Genomic DNA, 23,904 nt, shown 5'->3' with positions numbered 1-23,904 from the left:
CATGCACTGCTAGGCCCCATGCAAAACTGACTCAGACATCACTTCGTTAAAAGTTTAATAACTTTTCCTGTTGGAGTCGGATCGCTTTGCAGTCTTCAACAAAGTTGTAGATAATAAAATTATCTTCTTAAGTTTCACTTTTGGTGATAATCTAATGTATACAGTGCCACCTAGCGGCGAAAATGTGAGCAAGAGGGTTTTCTCCATGTAAATTGTCGAAAAATCCCAAACAAACTTCAAGCACGTTGGTCCGGTAGCTAGACTTGTCCGATTTGCTTCAAATTTGGAGCAAGTACTCCTGGTGGGACTAGGAATCGACTCAGGGGTGGGTCGATTGAGTTTTCGAAAATTCATTATTTTTCTGGGCAGTCTAGTGCATACTCTGCGCAAAAGAGGACGCGAACAACACGGGAGTGACTGACGGGATACTTCAAACGTCCGGTATACAAGAAGGTGATTGCAGGTCAGCAGCCCTCATTAGATATAATATTTAAAAACTCACAAATTTAACAAGCATTTTCTAGTGGATATAAACAAAGCAAAAATAAAAATACTGCAATATACTATTTCTGCAATGGCAGGGTTTGCCATGTGTAGGAATGGACTTACAATGCAGAATTCTCAATTACCACAAAAATCGGTATTTTTGTTGTCATTCGTCAGAACTGCCTAAAAGGACATCGAAAATTTCCCACTCTCTTACGTGGCAGGAAGCCCTACTACGCAGAGACCCCACATCTCGAACGGAAAGGAACCATAGTAAGCCGCGATATGGATTTATGAGAGCACCTTCGATAACACTTATCAAAGCCTTTCTTGCCAGTCCGCTGAAAGAAGAATACCATTGAATTGAATCTGTGGCTACATCGTCGATCTCCAGCTTTATAGGAATGTAAATTAATATAGACCAACACAGTATTTATTACGACAAACAATTAGTAACTCATTCATGTTCCGGAAAAAGCCTTCTGTAGATAAATTTGAACTGTTGACGAGTCGTGACGTGTCCCACGAGACCAGCTACTTGAAAGTCTTAATCGTTTATATGGACGGGTCTGAAGCATCTTAATTCCTCCGAGACGATGATCAGACTATTCTCCTATTTCCCATTCCCATGTTTGAGAAACGAAACCCAAACCGAATCAGGTGACCCGAGTAACGAAATAAACAGTTTTGTTTTATGATTTCAGTTCGACAACCGTACGGTAATCGAATTCGAGCCAACAACGCGAGGTAGGTACTAGTACTAGTTTAACCATGTTCAACTATTGCCCGCTCGGGGTCGTTGAGAATATTTATTTCACAATCATTCCGCAAAAAAATAAGCGTTAGGTACCTAGTACAGGCCTCCCGAATGTATCGGCGGTTTCCAAACCAAGCAGCAGCAGCAGCAGCGTTCAGAAGCGCCTTCGCCGATGTCAAATCTCCTGGCTGGCTGGCTGGTTGGCCCCATCGCTGATCCCACAGAGTGCGAAGTGCCCGTAAACGTTTATACCCATACGGGACGATTTTGCACACTTTTCCCAACACAAAGGGTCATTTCAATTGACTTGCATCGACGACTGGCGGGTAAACAAACAACATTGACTACGGTCATTCCGGACGAACATCGGAGAGCATGCCATGCATGGGTCAAATGTGCGTGTGGCGGCGGTTTGTTTATTTTTCCTCCTAGCTCTGAAGCGTTGAAGAATCAAACCGCTTAACAGATTGTAAATTTATGGTACAAGAGAATATAACCTATTCCAAGTCGTTATAGCGAGGATTCAAAGCGGGGTTGATGGTTTTCACGAATGACAGGTGAATTACCTGACTGACAAATGCGCCCAATCGTGGGAAGCAAGCTGAGTTGATGCGCACCGTGAGGAATTACGTTAGCTCAAGCTCGGTGCCGATTGCTTTCATCAATTCTGATTAGCAACGAAGTTTTATGGTTTCTTCATTGCACTTTCACACTGTGCGTCGTATTTTTGTTTTTCACAGTTTTCTCAGCTAGTTCCAAGCGTTGTTCTTCCCGTACGATTGTAATAATTCGCCGCATCGCAAAAGCTTTCCCATCCTTAACAGTTCGCATTATTGTAAAACCGATCCCGTTGGATTTTGCGATGCGCTCAGATGATGCGAAAATCGAGCGACCGATGTCCACCGTTTCCGAAGGGTCAAACAAACGGAGTGTGATGATTTATTGCTATCCAATTTCCCCCTGAGGCGCAGGACAGCGCAGCAGCACATCACCGAAACGGATCGGACATCTTCATACAGTGGTGCAGTGTTTTGTTTTTCGTCTGAGATGCGTCTCTGCCCAGAAGAGGGCTAATTTTGGCGACCCACGAAGATCACGATCGCAGGAGGCTACCAATTTCGGTGGTTGCAGTGCAACTCCAAGTCCAAGGTGAGAATATACGAGCTGAGAAGTGTTATCGAAGATGCTCTCATAAATCCATATTTTATCGCGGCTTACTATGGTTCCTTTCCGTTCGAGATGAGGGGTCGCCGTCGTTGAATAAGTAAGAGGATGGGAAATTTCCGATGTCTTTTTAGGCAGTTTTGATGAATGGTACAAAAATGTCGATTTTTATTGTAATTGAGAATCCTGCATTGTAAGTCCATTCCTACACACGACAAATCGCGACATCGTAAAACTAGTATATTGCAGTTTTATTTTTATTTTTGTCCTATTTATTTTCACTAGAAATTGCTTGTTAAATTTGTGCTGTCAACTAAGTGTTTTGACGTATTCATGTGAGTTTTTAAATACATATTCAATGAGAACTGCTGACCTGCAACCACCTTCTTGTATACCGGACGTTTGGAGCATCCTGGTCATGTGGTTATTCGCGTCCGCATTTGCGCAGAACATGCACTCTGATTGCAGTCTCTTGTAATGTGTCTCTTCAAAGCCGCCGAGAGGGGGGTGGGACGGGGTGTTTCCCTCCGGGCCCGGAGTTCTGAAGGGGGGCCGGATTGTTAACCGAAACTGAAATTTTTACAAATGCTTTTTCGACAAAATTTTTTTTGAGAATGCAATTCAATATTTTGTGTATAATGTAACTAGAATAGCTAAAATTCTGAACTACTGCATCATCGGGTTGCAGGTCCTAATCGGTAAGGAGGGCCCCTCTCGGTGTTGGCCAATATATTTAAAAAGTATTTTCACCACCATTTGGGTTCAGATTTACTTTACCCCACAGGACCTTCACTTCAATGGATCAACGGATTATATGCTCCTCACAAAGATTCCCGAAAGATACTGAAGTGGGATTTCACGCCCCGTGTTTGTTTACTTTGGAGCAGAGTAAAACTCGCTCGGGTCATCCCTCACAGCGAGAGTGGCTGGTGCTTTTGGATTTTTTTGTTGATATTCGAAGAAGCGAAGTACTACAGTAGATGTATTATTTGAAAGTGACAAAAATATAAATACAAGCTAATATACATTGCTTTCTTATCGCGCTATGATTTTTCTAACGACACCCACTGAAGACGAAAATCAAAAATTTTTTCTAGAACCGAGTTTAAATTTTCTCTTTTTAGAATGTTTGTTTTTCGATTACCCTTTCATTTGTTAAAATCATTTGCTTGAAGAAAAATCTACAACTTTTGATTTGAGTGATTAATTGGTTGTACGAAATCTCGAAAATAACACTAGTTTACAAAATAAAATTAAAAATCTGAACTTCAATATTCGAACACCATTTCTCATGTAAAATTGCGTGCTGAATCCGAAAATGAGGTCCAATAATTTACAGTAGAACAGTTTTCGAGTTACAGTGAAAAAAATGAATTTTACCTTTAAAATTAAAAGTACGTTCAGTAAAATCCAAATATTATTATGTTGTATTAAAGGTAATTGAATGCACTTTCGATCGTTAGAACATTTTGTTTTAGCGCGACTACTGGTTTTGACGTCATTTACGAATCTATTGAACTTTTTCTTAATTTTTCGTCGTTTTTTGAACAAAAATGAGCGTGTGGTCAATATTTTCGGCAAGATAAAGCAATCCAAAAATTATGTTTTATGGAAAATTAACACCTGGTCATAACCAATGAAAATAAGCACTTGTTAGTTTAAATGCGATGAAAATAGCGAAGGTTGTGAAATTTTTTGTAAAATGGCAATTTTTGTGTTTCACTTGTTCCGTCTCGATTTCAATTTTTTCTTGGGCTTGTTTAATAATATATGAGGGACTCTCTGTCAGAATTCTATTAAACAAGTAAATGGAAGAATTTTGAAAGAATTTAATGTGGGGTAATATTGGTCAGCAAAAGCCGGAAATTGATAATTGACGCCATTTTGAAAACCATGATGGCGATTTCCGGTTACCACAAAACCGTGAAAAGCATCATCAATATGGGTGTCATTCGAAAGGGAGTGGTCAATAGAAGACAGAAATTGATTTTTAACGCCATTTTCAAAACCAAGATGGCGGTTATCACAGTGCAGTACAAACCATCACCAATAATGGCGTAATTGTAAAGCGCTAGCGGTCAGCAAAAGCCGGAAATTGGTTATTGACGCCAATTCAAAAACCAAAATGGCGGGTTCCTGTTCCAAAGAAACAGTGAAACCGTCATCAATATGGGTGTCATTTGAAAGGGTCAGCAGGAGATGGAAACTGATGATTAACGCCATTTTGAAAACCAAGATGGCGATTTTCGGTTACCACAAAATAGTGAGCAGCATCATCAATATGGGTGTCATTCGAAAGGGAGTGAACAATAGAAGACAGAACTTGATTTTTGACGCCATTTTGGTTTTGAAAATTCCAGTTATCACGATGGCGTCATTGTAAAGTGCTGGTGGTCAGCAAAAGCCGGAAATTGGTTTTTTGATACCAATTCGAAAACCAAAATGGCGGGTTCCTGTTCCAAAGAAACAGTAAAAACCGTCATCAATATGGGTGTCATTAGAAAGGAGATGGTCACTTGAAAACCAAGATGGCGGTTTCCGGTTACCACAAAACCATGAAAAGCATCATCAATATGGGTGTCATTTGAAAGGGGGGATCAATAGAAGACAGAAATTGATTTTTTTCGCCATTTTCAAAGCAAAGGTAGCCATAAAGCAGTGAAAAACACCGTCAATAATGGTGTCATTGTAAAGCGGGTGGTCAGCAAAAGCCGAAAATTGGTTGTTTACGCCATTTCGAAAACCAAGATGGTGGCTTCTTGTTCCAAGGAAACAATGAAAACCATTGTCAGTATGGGTGGCATTTGAAATGGGGTGATCAGTAGAAGACAGAAATTGATGATTGACGCCATTTTGAAAACCAAGGCTTCCGGTTTCCACAAAACAGTGAAGACTATCGGATATTGATTGACACCATTTTGGAAAGCAAGATGGCGGTACAACAAAATAGTAAAAATCATCATCGGTATGAGTTTTATTTAGAAATAAACGGTCACCCAAGTAGCAATTTTTTTTTGGCCCGAGAAGTGATTCGATTGACACAAAAATTTGGGTTTTTATGTATTGGCGCTAGATTTGGTTCAAATCCGTGAAGATCGATTACATGTGCCTTGATCACTGCGCTTGGAATGACCCATGCATAGAATACATGGGAATTGAGAGGGACTATCAAGCCACCTGATTGAAACGATTTGGACAGGAAGAGTGGAGTAGCCAGATTCTTGTTGCCAACATTTCGTGAATATTGCGCGGGATTTTCTCCCCACCTATTGAGACTACTTTTTATAATAATGGCTTGCATTGTGATTGGCTTATATGGTCTTGTTATTAGAAGCAAAATCTTCCGTAGTACATGTAAGCGAAGTCACTTCTAATTTGCGGACGCAACAGAGAGTAATGCTTGAACATTGCTCAGTGCTATGGAGAGTACTCCTGTTACAAAGGTGGTAGTACCACCGCCACCACTACATCTACTAAACATCCACTTTCAAATGACACCCATACTTAGTATGGTTTTCACTGTTTTGTAGTAACCGAAAGCCACCATATAGGTTTTCGAAAATGGCGTCAAAAATCACTTTATGACTACCCTTTTCATGATACCCATAATGATAATAGTTTTCGCTGTTTTGCAGTAACAGGAAACCGCAAACTTGGTGTTCAAAACTGCATAAATACTTAATTTCGGACTTCTTCTCACCAATCCCTTTCAAATGACATGATCTTGGTTTTCAAAATGGCGTCAATCAATTTCAGGCTTTTTCTGACCATCCTCTTTCAAATAACACCCATATTGATGGTGGTTTTCGCTGTTTAGTGGTAACCGGAAGCCGCCATCTTGGTTTTTAAAATGGCGTCAAATGTCCATCCGTCCGCAACCGGTGCAAGAATGGCCATAGCTTGAGGGAGCTGTAGAACCGTATGATTGGAAGAACTTTGCTTTTCGTATGAAGCTATGAACCCAAATCGCTGGAATGATAGAAAAATATATACATTCTCTTAGGTTCTCTCGGAACAGTTCTCCGGTGGCCAAGATTAGTTCAATTCATGTCTATTATGAAGGAACAATGGGAAATAGTCATATGTAGCACATTTCAAAACATAATTACTCAAATTTATGGGATGTTTCTTCAAAACTCGTCCGTTATCCTACTGGGATGCCGGATATACCCAACGGGAATTCGGATCAATTCCGGAAGCGGTCTACGGATTAGAACGCTACTTGGTACATAGAAACTGGACTAAATTACAGATCTTTTAAAGCCGGTTCCATCCAATTCGGTCAAAAATTGACGAAATTAGAGCAAAATTAAAACAAAATTTTCAGAAAAATTTTAACCTGGTACTATAAAGGTTAACTACGAATCACTCAAGTCTACCAACATGCCTCCTGGTAAAGACAGACTTGTCCTTCTTTACCGTGAGAACCGACATATCTTCTCATCAAATAACGTTTAACCTTTCAATATACATCTCGGCTTGGAATTTTGGTAGCTTAAGATGAGCTTAAGATTTTAATGTCGATATCTTACGCTTCCTGAGAAAATAAATAGTGCGGGATCCAAATCGTCGAACAATACTCAAAAGATGACCGGACTAGGGAACAGTACAGGCTCTTTAGGCAGTATATATTCGTGAATGATTTGGCAGCACAGATGATGAGCCCCAGGTTTCGTGATGCCCGGGCAATAAGATTTAAAACATGTTGCTTGAAAGTGAGTTAAGAATCTAACATTACTCCAAGATCCTTCACGCAACATTCTCACGGAATAAGCAGTTCTGAGAGATTGTAGTCGAAACTAATAGATTCTGTTTTCCTCGAGAAGGTGACTTCAGTGCACTTTGCGGGATTTAGAACCATTCGATTATTGACACACCACTCGCTAAGGCCATCTAATTGTTTCTGCAGGATGTGAGCACCTGTCAAAGTCTTGATACGGTTGAATATCTTGACGTCGTCGGCGTACGACATGCGTGGTCCACTGAGTCTGCAATTCACATCGTTTAAGTAAAGCAGAAAAATGGGTGGTCCGAGATGGCTTCCCTGTGGGATGCCGTAGACGTAGCTGCAAACATTTCAGAGTGGTCGTTGCCTATATTCACGTTAAGTTAATTTGATTGAATTTTCTTGTTATAATTAGTGCTAATAATTCCATTATGTGACAAAAGGTTACAACAGGCGTAAAAGAACTGCTGTTACACCGATTTTGGAAATGACCAAGCAAAAGTATCCGATAAAAGATCAAATTTGTATTCCGTATTCCTAGTTTTAAGATAGTTGTAATTTCTACTCTTTGTTAAAACTATTGTCCCCCATCTTGTAAATAGAATTGTATCCCTAGTTTTAAAACATCTGTGAAATTTTTCATAAATATTTGTTCCCTCTTTTGTGTACCAAACTATATTGTTAGTTTTAAGATAACTGTAAATATTTCCTAAAAAACTATTACTATTGAATTCCTTGTTTAAAAATTTTTCATAAAAAAAAATCTTTTGCCCCCTCTCTTATATATAGAATTTTTTTCTAGTCTTAAGATAGCTGTAAATTTTTTCTCTTTTATAAAAAAAAAAATTTCAACATTGTAACCTCCTAGTTTTAAGATATTCGAAATGTAAAAACAAAAGAATTCGGCACCGCCAAGCTAACGCATTTGTGCCTATCAAATAAACGAAATGAATAAAAAAAAGAACTGCTGTCTATCAGAAAATCCGAAGAAATGTGCGAAACAATTTAACCCTTGTTTTTTGGGGCTGTGCTAACGTAAGGACTCGATTCACACTCACAGAAACGCGATGCGAGACAGGACACAACACTTATTGCCCTTACTAACTTTAAAAAGTATTAGAGATTAAAAACTTATCTTTTTGACGACCGACGAGGTCGGACATCGTCCTGTAGATGGGCAACATCGAGCCCGAAACCGGTTGACCAAAAGGTAATTTTTTAATCCTTTTTAAAGTTAGTAAGGACAATAAATGGTGTGTCCTGTCTCGCGTCGCGTTTTTGTGAGTGTGAAACCACTTAAAATTTGTTTTTATTACGGTGTACGAAATTTTTACATGATATATGTTTATTCTCAAACCCATTTTAAGCGGTGATTTTCTGTTTCCCATAATCTTTGATACATTATTTGATGGAATTGAAGATATCACTGTATTTGGCCCACTTTGGAAAACCCTGGGTTATAATGGGTTAGGAAGCTTTCAAAGCCTGACCTGTAGTGTATTGGACCTTTCTCCATCAAGTATTCACTTCATGGGGGGCTCGATCTGCTTTCGTCGACCTCTTTATTTTGCTTACGAGTTCTCCTCAGCTATCCCGAAGCCTCACTTGCTCTATGAAATGGCACGCCCTTTGACCCATTTAACTCTCGCCTCTTCTCATACAATCCGTCGCCATCTATTGCGCGATCATTTTGCTCTCGTCTCAGTGAACCGTTAAGCTCCTGATTCAATGATCCATTTAACTTCTGTTTCCACCAGCATTTAGTTTCCAGCTTTATCACGATCTATTCGGATAGGTCCCGCTGGTAAGCTCACCCTATTCCGACTGAGAGTTTCTAGACGGCGGAATTTCTCCCGATACCGATGTTCGTTTCCGTGAGATATTTAGCTCTCCGCTGCGTGCCTATCTACTCAGTCTAGTCCCCGGCGATGGAGCTAGCCTACTCAACGGGCCAGCCAGTAGCTGCCTAGGTCTACCCAGCGATTTCGAGTGGAGCTTGCAGTACGCTGGCACCCCGACGATCCGCTGCTGGCTGTTCGACGCGGTCTAGTCGATCTAGTCCCCGGCGGCGGATCTAGTCTACCCACGAGCTACGCGGTAGGGTGGCCAGTTCGGTCCGGTGATTCCAAAGAATGGTGGCGTCCATTCGCTGGTGCCTCGATGACCTGAACCCGGTCCTGCATTGCGTGCTACTTAACTGGTTCCCGGCGGTGAACCTAGTCTAAAATGGCGGAGAGTTTCCGGCGAATCTCTCCCAAAATCCGAATTATGGTTTCAAGGCAACTTTCTAGTCGATGGCGCTACTTTGTTAATCCCTTCACCACTTTCTCAGCAGCTAGGAGAGTATACTCCGATGACAACGTCCCAGGTATGCTCATAGTGGCACATCTCTTCGATGACATTGTCAACTGTCACACCAGGCATACCGCTACGAACTTCTTCGAACATAGGGCATTCGAAGACCCCATGTTCCGATGTTCTTGCACGTTCACACACTCCGGGCATAGGGTTGACGAAACGTGCCCAAACAGATGCAGGTACTTCCAGGAGCATCCGTGCCCGGACAAAAACTGCGTCCAATGGAAGTTCACCTCGGTATCCAATAAGTCACATTTAGGATGAGTCTAGCATTACGTGCATTTCTCCACTGGTGACCTTCCACGGCCTCAGCCAGGGTGATGCAGATGGGGCTCATCCCGGCGATAACGCATACTGTCTCCGACGATATTGTTCTGTAAGCACTCGTGACTCGTACGGTCATCAGACGGAATGTCCTGTTCAGCTTTTCACGGTTACGCTCGGTTTTCCGCGCAGCGCTCCAGGCAGGAACCCCATATCGCAGTATCGATGACGAAACATTAGCTAGCAGACGTCTTGTGTTGCTTTTCAGATCGCCGACATATGGCACGATCCGCGCTTTCACAGGCGTAGTCAACGTAGTTGTTGAAGCTCAAACGGTCGTCGATTATCACTCCCAATTGCTTCAGTGCACGTACTTTCCCATGTCAATCTGCATCCGATGAACCGCTTTGCAGTTGCTGTTCAACAACACCTCCGTATTGTGGTGAGAGTTTAAATGATACTCGATCGCGTCGATTGTCTCCGTCACCGTTAGGTATACGTCGTCCGCGAAATCCACGTTTTTCACTTTCCTAGGCAGCCGCAGTGCATCGCACATCCCGCTCCAAAGAGTTGGACCGAGCACCGAGTTGGGACCCTGTGGAATGCCCGCTGGGACTCGTATTTCCTTCCGCCCTTTGCTCGTCTCGTACTCGTCGGAAGTAACTCTTCTGGCATAGATAGTCGGGAACCATAAATCTGTGCAGCGCTGCAGCAATGACTTCTTAGGTGGCGCTGTTAAATGCATTCTTCACATCTATCGTGCCCACAGCGCAGTATCGATCTCCTCTTCCCTTATGTTTAGATGCGTTCTCAGCACTCTCGAGCACTGTCCGAATTGCATCCACTGTCGATGCTCTTTTTCAGAATATGAACTGCATCTTGGAAAGTCCGCGCTCAACCTCCGTACATTTCGTGAACCTGTTATAGGTGATTCTTTCCAGGAGTTTTCCGGCAAATATATGGTCCTATACGAGACCGGATTGCACGGCGGCTTCCCTGGCTTTAGCAGCAACACCAGCTTCTATACCTTACACATTTTGGGGGAAGTAGCCTTATTTAATCACTTCAGCAGCACAATCCTGAACATGTCCGGATAGGCCAGGACCGCAGCTTCTAGAATACCTCGTTTGGTATTCCACCTGGACCAACGATTATCTCTAGCGCACCTGGGCACATTTCAGTTCGCATTGACGGGCCCTTCATCTTCGCCATCACGACTCGGTACGCGTCCCCCGAGCGATTGTCTTATCAAAACATGCTTTAAAGTATGCTCTTTTAAAACCAGAAAGAAGAGATTAATTTTATTTACTCCAATTTTAGATACTAATGTTTTTAAAGGACCTATTATTTACCTAGTATTGCTTATAACTTTGGTTCTGAAAGTGCTATCTTCTATTATACTTTTTTTCCTGCTGACCGCTAAAACCATAGTTTGGTCCATCTTGCCAAAATTCTTCTATTATGAAAAAAATGTCTCGACGAGCTTTTAGAAAGAAGCAAGAAATTTAAAATAAAAAAATAGCGCAAAGAAACTGTTTTTGTTAGGACCCTTAGTTGCTCAAAAAACAGCTGTAAAATAAAAACCTTTAGCGATACAACTATGACGTCGTTGGCAAAGTTGCTTGGTATACGCTGCTTTACAATGTTGCTGAAAACTGCAATATTCCATCTCCCCACATTCAGGAGATAATTTTGAAACAGGAAGATGGTCTATTTGATACTGATTATTTGTCCTGAAGACATTGTAGCTCTAAAATGTAAGGTTTGGCTAGAAATATTTTTGTCCTCCTAAATTGTGGATTCGGACCACTGTGTGACTCAGCTTGTCTACCGTCGTGATCTCATTCGGGTCTTCACGGCATTAAGGTAGTGCAGCTAATGCTGCGACCTACGCCTTTTTAGCAACAAATAGAATATGGGTTTGGCTTACGCGACAGTCGCTACTAATGACATACTGTAAGGTGCTCTAAACCGTCGGTCTAATTTTGAACCAACTGGTTATTTGTCTGTATCATGATGCTATTCACATCTAGCTACGATCTAATTGGATTGTTTGACGTTATGGATAATTCAATGGTTTTCTCGCCGGAGCAGATCCCTTGCCAAACCATAATTCTTTTTTGTGAAACAAACTTGAATCTGTCAGTAAACTAGACGCTCGTAGAAGCTTTGTGGAATTTGAGCTCCGGGGTTTAAAGTTGGATATTATGTAGGATTCATTGTCGATCGAGACACTGCCACGGAGTTTCGTCAGCACCTGCTCGTACAGTATACGGGCTCGGTTTTTGACCACTGTTTGTTGTTTCGGGGCTTCAGTTGGGTTTTTTTTATTTTTTTGAAAATTTGTAGCATTTTTGGAGATGGAGTACAGCGGTTAGTATTCAGTTTATTCGCTAAATCATTATCACAGATTGTTGCGGAATGAACTTAAAGCATTAAATTGGCAACACAGATGAATTCCACATTATCATCTGGCCTTCACTACTGTATCATAGCAATGACCAGTCTGCTAAGTCAGCGTCAGCTCAGTTCAGACTATCCGTCACACCTCATTTGTGTATCAAACCCGCGTTAGATAACAAAGGGAATAAAGTTCAAATAGATAGTGAAGTTTTCTTACTCAAACAAAGCGTGTTTTCAATGGTGCAACCCCTTGTGACATTTCGTTACGGGACAGCTCCGACATTCACAACCTATCCAAAGGGCTTGACTCGTCGGCCATCTCTGACGAACTGCCAGTTTAACGACCTGTAGAAAGAAGTCAGTGACCTCTAGTACCAATCAAAGTGCACGCCCCAAGTTCGATCGAGAACAGAGATGTTATGATCAGCTTCGATTTTCCAGAGGGCCTTGGGTTGCTCGAAAAGTGCAGTTAATGTGAAACGGTTCTTTTTCAACGCTTCAATTGTACTTTGCGGGCAGTTGTGATCGTTCCTTTCGACTTTTTAATCGCTCGATTCACAGTTCTATTTGAATAATCCAGTAGTTTTTTTTCACATGCTCGCGTGAGAATGGACGTAACAACTCAGTTGCTTGTAAGCGTGGGAAAATCGCATCTCGAACCGTTCGTTTCACTCTCACAAGAAAGATTTTTTCACCTTTGAAGCATTCTGCTTGCATGAAAAACGAAACAAAGTAACCTGGCGCGGCGCAGCGAACGCACACGAGCCGAAGCTACAACAACAAATGAAGAAGTAGGTTAAGTTCCTTCTTGTCCAATCCAATCCTATAATGGATTGCTCTTCTGTAGTGGTTCGTAGTTTGCATAGGGTTTTCATAACACAATTCTATTGTGATGTGATTATCCTACAATACAATAAATGCTTGGATAATCATATAACGTTTGTTGGATATCCACGTATCGCAAAGAGGACTGGTGTCCAATAGAAGGTAGATATCCATATTGTCTTGCTCCGAACATACCCAGCGTCTACGAGAAAGTTGTTGAGGCAAGCATTTTCGTAATTTTGCAGATTGCTTTTATCTGTCAGTTATATTTATCGATTTATAGAACAGTTTCCATGACGAACTCTTTAAATTCAAATTTTACTAATATTTGGATGCTGGTTTAGGTTTTTGTTTGCTCGAATTTATAATGACTTTTTTATCATGATAAAATACACAACTTTATCGAAGAGACCAAAGTCCAGTTTTTGTTTGTCTATTAGCGTACGGATCCGTTAACCGGTACCGGAATCATTCGGAATCCCCGTGAGGTACATTCGGCATCCAAGTGGGGTGACGGACGAGTTCTTAAGAAACATCTCATAAATGTAAGAAAAAAAATTTGCATTGGCCTACATATGAGTACTCACCATTAATACTTCACAATGGACATGAATTGGACCAATCTTGGCCACCGGAAAACTATTTCGGTAGAACCTTAGAAAATGTATTTACTTTACTATCATTCCAGTTTTTTGGATCCATAAATTTATACGAAATGCGAAGTTCTTCAATTCATGCACTCCTACGGCTCTCTCAACATCGGTATTTCCACGCCGGTACCACTAAGGACATTTGACGCCATTTCTAAAACCAAGATGGCGGTTTCCGATTATGGGCGATTCATAAACCACGTAGACCGACATTTGACACTTTTCAGCAATTTTACCTGTTGATCGGTTGTGCTTTCATGATTCAGTTCATAATGTCGCGTTACTCCTAGTACAAATCCGATAATAAGCTCAAGACTAAAATATTTCGATAACGTGTATCGAGATTACAAAAATCGTAACTAAGCTGCTGAAATCATGAACATGAATCATATTACTCCATGCGAAAAATCCAAGAATGAATTTCCCAAAAAAATTATTACAATAACACGACGAGAATTTCCGAAAATCATGGCCAACCTCTTAAAATCATGAACATCGTTCGATTTTCAATTCTTTTAGATGATCAGTGTTTTCCAAAATTAAGAACTAGAACAATAAGAAAACTTCGCTGACAGTAACCCTATCAAAAATTCGAGCGTAACGCCATCCATTTTTGGTGGGAACTAGTTTTGTGAAAATCAAAATCTTGTTTTTAAATTCGAGGTTTATTATTCATGATCTACGGAGTTTGGTCGCGATACCCGTAAACTGTTTATTTTACCAAATCGTGCTTTTGTTCGGAAATTTGTGAACATTTTTTTTGTACCTGAACAATATTTCTCGTAGGAGTTATCCTAATTTTTCGCAATGGTTGGTCACTAATGTAGCGGCACAGAGGGTAAGTCGTGTGTTTGAGCTATACCCAAGAGGGATTTTCAGTGTCAGTAGCAGCAGCCCTGCATGTTGCGAAATCTATTACAATAGAAGGCAAACATTCTGGAAAGGAATTGTAGTGCCAAGGCTTTTTTGTTACATAGGTGTTAATGTTCGTCACGTCTATAAACGCCAGAGCGCCACGGCTCATAGATACAAAGAGCATGACGCCACCAAAGCCACTGTCTCCGGACACAAATTTCGCTCACGCCTCCGCAGATCAAAAACACAGCGGCGCACAAAACTACTTCCGGTTACCACAAAACAGTGAAAACCATCATCAGTATGGGCGTTATTGTAAAGGGGGTAGTCAGCAAACGACCGAAATTATTGATTGACGCCATTTTAAAAAGCAAGATAACAGCTTCCAGTTACAAATCTCGTAAATATATATGTGACATTTGAAAGGAGCTGACCGTAGAAGACATAAATTGATGGTGACAAATGCGCTATACTTGATATTATACAGGCGTTCAACTGTACAGTGCCGTTATAAATATAACATATTTGAATAAAAATAAATTTGTTTGAAGTTGCTATTGACAGCCCATGTAAATGGCTAATGCTATAACGAACTAATCTTGTTGTGATGTTGGGACTATTAGAAACAACGTTTTCATATATCTACTACTCGTACCTATGATTGATCGCAAGCAGCTGGGCATAAACAACTATGTTATATTTTATGAAACAGCTCATAATATAAAAATAAATCCATGAATAATATTCCAAATTTTCTTGTAATACTTCACTTAAAAATTTCAAGACCATGTGCAGAGTTGCATGAAAGTGAAAATGATTACGATCACTTTCTAAATTTGTGAACTTATTCAAAAGTATGTAATAACCAGTTCACGAATCCGTGAATAACCTTTGAGTTCCGTGAAACTGCTCGCGTTAAAAAAAATTAAGATTATGCACAAAATTGCATATTTCATGAACTAAATCTTGAAACTAAAAAGATGTTTCATGATTTTGGGAGCTATTTCACGATTATGAATCATGAACCAATTCACAAGTCATGAATGGATCCATGAATAACACTCCGAGTTTTATGAATTAGTTCATGAAAAATCATCAATATTGTTTAAGTTTTGTGCTCAAATTCGAAGCCACAATCAAGATATAATAAATAATGCAACAACCACATAGTATAGTTGGACATTTGTGAGAAATATTCATAAAGTTGTAAATTAGTTCACGGACAGAAAAACGATTTGATAATGACATAGCGGAAACTGAAATTAAAAAAAGCAATAATCACAACATCAATAATCAATTTCGGTCTTCTAGTCACTACTCGCTTTCAAATGAAATCCATATTTATGAGGGTCTTCACTGTTTTGTGGTTACCGGAAGACGCCATCTTGGTTTTCAAAATGGCATCAATCATTAATTTCCATCTTCTGCCAACCATTCGCTTTCAATGACACCATTTACCGTGGTAAACGGAAACCGCCATCTTCGGTTCCACATTTGAATCAATAATCAAATTCTGCCCTATGCTGACCACCCCTCGTCAAATGACACCCATAATGATGTTGTTTTTCGCTGTTTTGTAGAAACCGGAAGCCGCTATCTTGGTTTTCAAAACTGCATCAATAATCAATTTCGATTTTTTACTCACTACTCGCTTTCAAATGACATTCATATTGATGGTGGTTTTCATTCTTTTAAAGCTGACATCTGTTCCCGAAGTCGGGACTAACACCTTTCTTTTAGTCGATTACTGCACAGCTAAAAGGCTGCAATTTATTATAGCTCATTATTCGCAATTCAGTGGTAAGTATTCTAATTTTACCTACATTTTCAGTGTTTTCTTCTTCTTACAGGTTCCTGATTTACCGTGGAAGGACGATTCCAGGTTTTTATAATGGCAATGGTAAGTTTAGGTTAGGTTTTAGTGGGTAAGTAACGCATTAATGTAAATATATAGTTCATAATTTCTAGAATAATCAATTAATAATTGCTTCGTACCTTAATACTCCTAATTCACCTTAGGTTCCACTTACGGCGTGGCTAACTGTACGGTCCCGATACCGAATATAATAAACTAAATGTACTTTCAACTTGTTAACTCAATCACTGCAATTGTGCTCAACACAATCGATCGATTGATCATCTGTCAAAGTGCTCGCACTGCCCGGTCGTGACGATAGGTTAGCGAGGGATAGAACATTTGGTTCACCAGTAACGCGCCGGAACAAGGGGTATCGGCGACAGACATCTTTGTTTTCAAAATGGCGTCAAAAATTTATTGGTGTTTTCTACTAACCACCCCCCTTTCAAATGATACCCATATTGCTAAAGGTTTTCATTGTTTTGTGGTAATCTGAAACCGCCATCTTGGTTTTCAAAATGACGTCAAATGTCCTTATTTGATTCTATCCAGAAGCGGTACCAAAATGGCGACCAGCTTTTTATGGTTGACTACCGCATGTACATGCCCGCTCACTACATTGAGATCGATGGTGTAGTCACCGATTCGAAGTTTTCATGCAAGGCTCTACTGAAACACGGGTTTGGTTGTTTCAAGGTCGCCTCATTCCAGTCAGATGAGCCACTCTTAGTGATCTTCTACAGAAATGCTAAAAAGTGCTACGCCCCTCACCACGACAAATCATTACGCTTTTGGCTCAGAAAGAGTGTTACTGGGTGAGAGGCCTCCAAATATGCCAGCTCAATGAATCTCTGCCAGCTTCCATGAACACCAAAATTCTCATGTTACATTTCAATTAGAAATTTAACTTAGTGCAGAACTCATTGAAAATGTCATCTTTGTGATATTGCGAAACTCCTCCCAGCAATGCGGAGACTTAACTTCTGACGGTACGACATGTGATTGTCTTCTCAATAATAATTGATCTAGCTTAATCCACAATTTTTGCAACCGCTTCAAAAACTTGGGTTGCTTCACTGCCCTTGACCACATATCAATCCTACTTGACTTATTTTATAAAGCAGAATAAGATTTCAGAGCCTTCTATGGTTGACACCCTTGGCAAGAGCCAACCGCACGCTACCAGCCTGGGTACAATCCTTCCATCAGAGAACCGGAAACGCACAGAACCAATCCGAAAGTTTTAAAATTTTACGCGTTCGAATACTTCCTATTCTCCTAAAAAAAAATTTTCATTGACAGTCCTGTCATGTTCGAAAATAATATTTTATTCATCAAGAAAGATTCAAAATTAAACAGCTACAAACGTTTTCTCTCCTAAAACTGGATCGAACCCGAAAAGCAAAGAAAACCGTTGCCTGTCCCTGCTGCTCCATTTTAATTGACCGAGTTTTCCTTTCATCGAGCACTTCGTCAAACACAGGGAACCGAAAATCAAACCCACTACCTTCCTCCTTATACCCAAATTTGATCAGATAGTCTCGCGGTTTTTCGTTTGTTTTTTTTTTTTTTTTTTTTTTGATTCGCAAAACAGAAGCCGTTACTCGGTATTCTCAATCACATGCCCACGCGATATCAATTCATAACAGGCCGGAACAATGATCCATAAATTGTTCGGCACGATAAACTTATTAACGAAGCCAGAATACCGTACAGATTTCGGCGAAAGCTGGCATCACTGACAAAAGAGCCAAAAAACTTGCAAAGAAAAAAAAAACACAAACCACGAACAGGAAAAACCGATAACCAATCGCGTTGCGTCCTTTCGGCGGGGGCATTCTTCACCTTGGACGGCCAACTTGGATCGCGATCCCGAACACCTCTGACCGACCGCGTGCTGCGCGAGAGTGCCCAACCGCCTACTTTTTCGCGCACCAGTGCAAGTGTGTACGTGTGTGTTAAGGGCCCTTTTAAAAAGCACTTTGTCACGAAATGGGGTGAGGGGGGAGGCAGGGTGGTGTACCGGCATTTCGCCGATTTTTATAATTTATATATTTTTACGGTTTGGCCGGTTCGCGTCCTCTTGCTGGTGCCATTGTGTTGCTTGTCCCTTCGCAGTAGGTTACTGGTTGTTTTTTTTTTCTGCGTTCGTTTTTGGTTCGAAGGATGGAACTTTTGCGAGCAGGATAAGCGGGGGAAACGATCGGCGGTCGACCAATAAGTGGAATTCTTTTTATTCAACTCGTTTTGCACTGTTTTTTCTCGATCTGCTGGTCAGTTGAAACCTGAATCGTGATGAATTCCATTTGTTGCATCGATTTTCTTTTGATTACAATTTTTTGGCAGAAGTTAGTGATATTAATAAGTAAATAAAATATTTAAAGAGATTTAACATTTATACACACACACTCTGAGAGGATAAAATTGCTAAAGTTAATGAACCTTATTAGCTGTACCTTTAATGATACTGCCTATGATTCGCACGGTTGCCTTCAAAGGAAGCAGTGGATACCAACAGACCTGCAATTATAGCTCACTAAATTTGCTTGCTTGTTCGTAGAAAAGAACCAAATACAACCTGTATACAGTGGAACCAATGTCCGCAGGTGTGCCACGTTTTCCCAATCAAAAACACTCCATGCCGGGCAACCTGTTCGGCACTCAGAATCACAATATACCAGGGCATCTTGTCGTAGAATGTTCGACTGAGATTCGTTCGGACCATGCCGGGTGTCACGAGCTGACATTCGACACCCGTTCCGCGTAGTTCATCCTGCAGCGCCACACTCAGGCTCTTCAAATAGGACTTTGTCGCTCCGTAGGCGGCCATATACGGAACCGGAACGTCTCCGGAAGTGGATGCTATATTTATCACGATTCCCCTCCGGCGTGCCTTCATCCCGGGGAGGACCATTCGCATCAGCATCGTAGCGGACATCATGTTGATGTGGATCAAATCGAGCAGATCCGTTTCCGAAATTCGATCGAAGCTGACCAGTGGCGGTAGGAAACCAACGTTGTTTACTGTTCACGGAAAAAGTTAGTGGAATCGCAACAAAAACAAATCACTTCACCAACCTAGCAGTCCAATATCAAACTCTGCCAGCTGCTGCCGCAAACGATCGTAGATCTCCGGACCATTGGCGAAATCCACGGCAATCCATTTAGTCTCAACGTCATACTTTTTCTCCAGCTCGTGGGCTACTTTGATCAATTTGGACTCGGTTCGTGAAATCAGTAATATTTTTAACCCTTTCTCAGCCAATTTTTCCGCGTAGCACTTGCCAATTCCATCCGTCGCACCGGTGATCACTGAAGGCAGATCAGTTGCAAATTAGGTCGGAAGGAGAGTCCAACTACCTTCTACCTTACATACCTGCCCACGGTCCATACCGTATCGGAAGTTTCTCCCGCCACAACAAACACCGAACTGATCCCCAAACAATTCCGCACAGAGGCTCTAGGAAGTAGTGATAAAGCCACAGAACGGTAGCGTACACACCGGCCAAGCAAAGCAAATCCTTCACGATGGAGAGCATCTTCGGAACTGTTTCGATCTGACCTACCGACGACGCTAGATTCAGAAAATAATAGTTCCAACACGCTTCAAGCTCCCGAAGCTCGTATAAAATAGCTTCGCGGTGGGGAAGCAAAAACTTCCCCGACAGTCTAGTCTAATACACGATAAAAACGTTATAACTCATTTGATGAGTAGCAGTTTAATCTGTAATTGTTACGCCGCACGCAGAAGTACACAAACAAGTGCCTAACATTTCCGTAGGTTCGCATAGAAACATCGAAGAAAGCAATTATGTAAATAGAAGAGGAAAACTACCGTGAATCAGCGTACTTGGGTGTATTGGTTACGATGCTGCGCCAACACACGTGGGACCGAAGTCCGAACGTGACCTGCGAATTTACGCGCGGTAATAGCTCCATACGCTGGCTGCCTCATTACGCCTGACCTAGCGTAATACAATTAACGGAATTCGTATAGAATGGGAGGTAATTACTGTTCTATTGAGTACAGTTTCGAAAAGTGGCGTGAATTTTTTGTTGTATCTTCTACGGTTGGAGATGGTTTGAAACGGAGCTGTCATGGGTGCATATAATGCCCAATGCTTGTAATAATAAAGATCGGCAACAATCAGCTTCTTGTGATAAGCCTATAGATTCAGAGATTTACTACTACAGCAATCTAAATGAAATAAATTAGTTTTAAAAACGGTTTAGTTTGCTTAGAAGACATATGCAATTTTTCAATGCTGTTATGTTCTATAATAATTTCTTTTACATGATCTGCAATATATCACCGAGCTATGGACGTGAAAGTGAAACCCCGCTTGACCCTGCTTATTTAGATTCATCTACAATCACATTGCGGCACAGACTATCACGCTGTTTGTTTGTAAGTACAACTTGCTTTGTGCTAAGCGACTCACTCGTTGTTCATCTATTATTGTGATGGCATCAGTGGTGCGAATTTTCATTTTCAAATGCCAACTATTAGTTCAATCTACCACAAGCAAGCTTCAAATTCAAAGCCTACCTCAATCAATCACTTTAAAGTTGGCGAGATTTCCATGACTAAACCGAGCGCCTTCATTTCCAATTGACCAACCAAAGCCGTCATCCGCTCTTTAGTGGTCAGTTTAAGGTTCAAGTTACCTTTTTTGAGCATGTGTTAGTTTTGAACGCTGGGTAGTATGGGTAGGAAAAATTGTGTTCAGCTTTGCCACCGGATTATACATTTAAACCTTTTCAAAACTCTAAAAGAAGCATATCAGCCGATTTATCAGATCACAACGATTCAATTCATACAAAATAGCTGCTGGAAAAACTAGCGATTTCGCTAAATGGTGCTTTTGAAAAAGTGGCTGTGATTTTTTGTCACACTACTACACCGTGCTGGGGTACGCAACACAACAGCGCAATGAAAAAACCACAGCCACATTTTCAAAAGCACCATTCAGCTAAGCCGATGGCTTTTCCGGCAGGTATTTTGCATGAATTGAATCGTGATGATCTAATAAATCGACTGATATTCTTCTTTTAGAGTTTTGAAAAGGTTTAAATGTATAATCCGGTGGCAAAGCTGAGCAAAATTTTTCTTACGCACACTACCAAGCCTTGAGGTAACTTGAGCCTTAAATTAAATGTTGATATGTATACATGAACAGTGTGAAGTATATTCTTGGTAGTTTAGTTTAAAACTCTAATCAGTACCCCAGAAGAGAGATATTCACAGATTCGATGAAATTGAAAATGAATGGAAAATGGTTGAGTGGCTGGGCTGTTTGAATGCATGATGTAACGAACAAGAGCCGTTTGAACATAGTAGGGCATGATTTGAGACCCAGACGAAACAAACACTTTCTTTGCTAAACTACCCATGAACGCATAGTTGTCCCGTTTTTTATGGGGTTTCCTATCTTTATGGGACTGATATGCGATCATGGGCAGTAAAGTCGGTACAGGGTGGATTTTTAACCCTCCGCGAAATTTTGAAACACGAGCACTCGCGCGTTGTACTTTGTACAACACAGATAGTCTTTAGAATATTTCATGATCCGTATCATTTGGAGAACTACTTCCTTCTGCAAACTTCAGAAGTAGAGTATGATCAAATGGATGGGCGAATGCATATGTCGGAATTCCGCCACCAGTGAACATTTTATTTTTTTGATCTACCTTATCTAAAGCTCCAAATTTTTCAGCAGATCTGTGTCTTTGACAATTCCAAAAAAAAAAAATACAATTTAAATTTCCCGTTGATTAAAGTCAGTCTACCTTCTCGTCTCGCCCAGAGTAGAAGCTTAAAATCGTTCCACTATAGATACACGGCAAGAACTAGCCCCACTGCAGACGAATTGTGTTTTTTTTTTTTATTCAAATCGTTTATTTGATAAGGCACGTTGCGTTAGCTTAAAGGTGCCAATTTTGTTTTGTTTTACATTTTAAATTGCTTAAAACTAGGGGATTACATATTGATTTTTTAAAAATGAAACTAATGCGATTTTATAGCTATCTTATATATCTACACAAGGGGATAATATTGTTTTCGTAAGATTAGGGGGGTCATTTAGTTTTTGTGGCAATATGGTTTGACATTTTTATCAGTGAGATTATTGGAGCAAATATTGTTTAATTAAGGGGGACAATTTTTTACGACTAACTTAAAACTAGGAATAACTAGAGGGCATGATTGAATTTTGTAAAGATTCGTAATTATAGTTATTTTTGTGGGTAGTAGAGTTGGGCAATTTCAACGAGATTATATAATATAATAGTTAAAACTAGAAGAGACAAGAAGAGCTAAATGCTTCGTGATGATATTGGGGGGGGGGGGGGGTAGGGGTGTTACTTCTGGGTATAAGAGTCAGGGGAGGGAGGGTAGACAAAGATGGCAGGGAGAGAAAATTATTTCAGTTTCAGGCATCGTGAGATCAACGGATGGATTACAAACTCGGGTGGCCTTCATCAGGGGAATCATGTACTGGGACGCCGGGTGGTCCTCCTCAAGATGGCAGGGGTTTTTCCAGACGATTTCGTAGTACGGCTCAGATGTGGATCGGCTACATTTCGAGTTAAGCGTGTTATGTTCGTGCCGTAGGTCCCGTGTTTGTTGGCTCATTCGATACAGATGGTTTGATACAGGTGGAAGAGCGTTCTGAGAATGATAAGGAGATAACAAGGGGCAGTTAGACTTGTATATTGATGGTTTTCACAAAGGTGTATATAAGGGACATATAGAGAACATCGCGGCTTGCCAGCACATCTCGAACCGGGACGTTGGTTAGTCTTCCTCGGGCCCGCAGGGTATCCATTAGCCGAGACCTGGCGGAACTGTACTCGGTGCACGCCCAGACAATGTGCTCGATGTCGTGATAGCCGTCGCCACAAGCGCAGATACCACTATCCACGAGCCCAATACGCCGGAGATGTGCATCCAGCGTGTAATGGTTTGCCATGAGTCGGGACATCACACGAATGAAGTCACGACCCACATCCATCCCCTTGAACCAAGGTTTCGTCGATACCTTAGGGATTATCGAATGTAGCCACCTTCCCAGCTCTCCACTGCTCCACGAAGTTTGCCAACTTTCGAGGGTTCTCTGATGAGTAATACTGAAAAATTCGCTGAAGCAAATTGGTCTTTCGTAAACGTCTCCTTCTAAGGCACCCACCTTAGCTAAGGAGTCTGCCTTCTCATTGCCCGGAATGGAGCAATGAGAAGGGACCCATACCAAGGTAATCTGGAAAGAGTTGTCAGATAAAGCACTCAGTAGCTCCCGTATTTTCCCCAAAAAATACGAGGAGTGCTTGCCTTGTTTCATCGAGCGAATAGCGTCAATGGAACTGAGGCTATCCGAAACGATGAAGTAATGGTCTGCGGGTAATGTTTCAATGACTCCAAGGGTATACTGAATGGCAGCTAGTTCTGCGGCGTAAACTGAAGCAGGGTCACTGAGTTTGTAGGAGGCGGTGAACTTTTGATTGAAAATACCGAAGCCAGTGGATCCTTCGAGGTTTGATCCGTCAGTATAAAACATCTTAG

The 23,904-nt window shown here is 41.0% G+C and overlaps 1 protein-coding gene across 1 annotated transcript; it reads right to left on the bottom strand.

The window, feature by feature from the left end:
- Positions 1-18,723: 18,723 nt before the first annotated feature.
- On the bottom strand, positions 18,724-19,903 carry LOC131685583 (inactive hydroxysteroid dehydrogenase-like protein 1). The gene is made up of 4 exons (XM_058969424.1): positions 19,723-19,903; positions 19,425-19,658; positions 18,925-19,370; positions 18,724-18,866 (listed from the first exon to the last, which is right to left on the bottom strand). Exons 1-4 carry the CDS (start codon positions 19,883-19,885, stop codon positions 18,780-18,782), a joined length of 930 nt encoding a protein of 309 aa, XP_058825407.1. The 5' UTR covers positions 19,886-19,903; the 3' UTR covers positions 18,724-18,779.
- Positions 19,904-23,904: the final 4,001 nt, after the last annotated feature.

Source organism: Topomyia yanbarensis, chromosome 2 (genome assembly GCF_030247195.1).
Source record: "Topomyia yanbarensis strain Yona2022 chromosome 2, ASM3024719v1, whole genome shotgun sequence".
Lineage (NCBI taxonomy): Eukaryota > Metazoa > Arthropoda > Insecta > Diptera > Culicidae > Topomyia > Topomyia yanbarensis.
The sequence above is the reverse complement of the archived record's forward strand: the minus strand, read 5'-3'. Positions and strand labels throughout refer to the sequence as shown.

Bases quoted from the DNA above. Each gene is read 5' to 3' on its own strand.
- LOC131685583 (XM_058969424.1), bottom strand. From the start codon at position 19,885: ATGCTCTCCATCGTGAAGGATTTGCTTTGCTTGGCCGGTGTGTACGCT. The intron at 19,659-19,722 runs GTATGTAAGGTA...ATCTGCCTTCAG, and splicing joins ACGGTATGGACCGTGGGCAG to TGATCACCGGTGCGACGGAT. The intron at 18,867-18,924 runs GTTGTATTTGGT...CTATAATTGCAG, and splicing joins ATTGGTTCCACTGTATACAG to GTCTGTTGGTATCCACTGCT.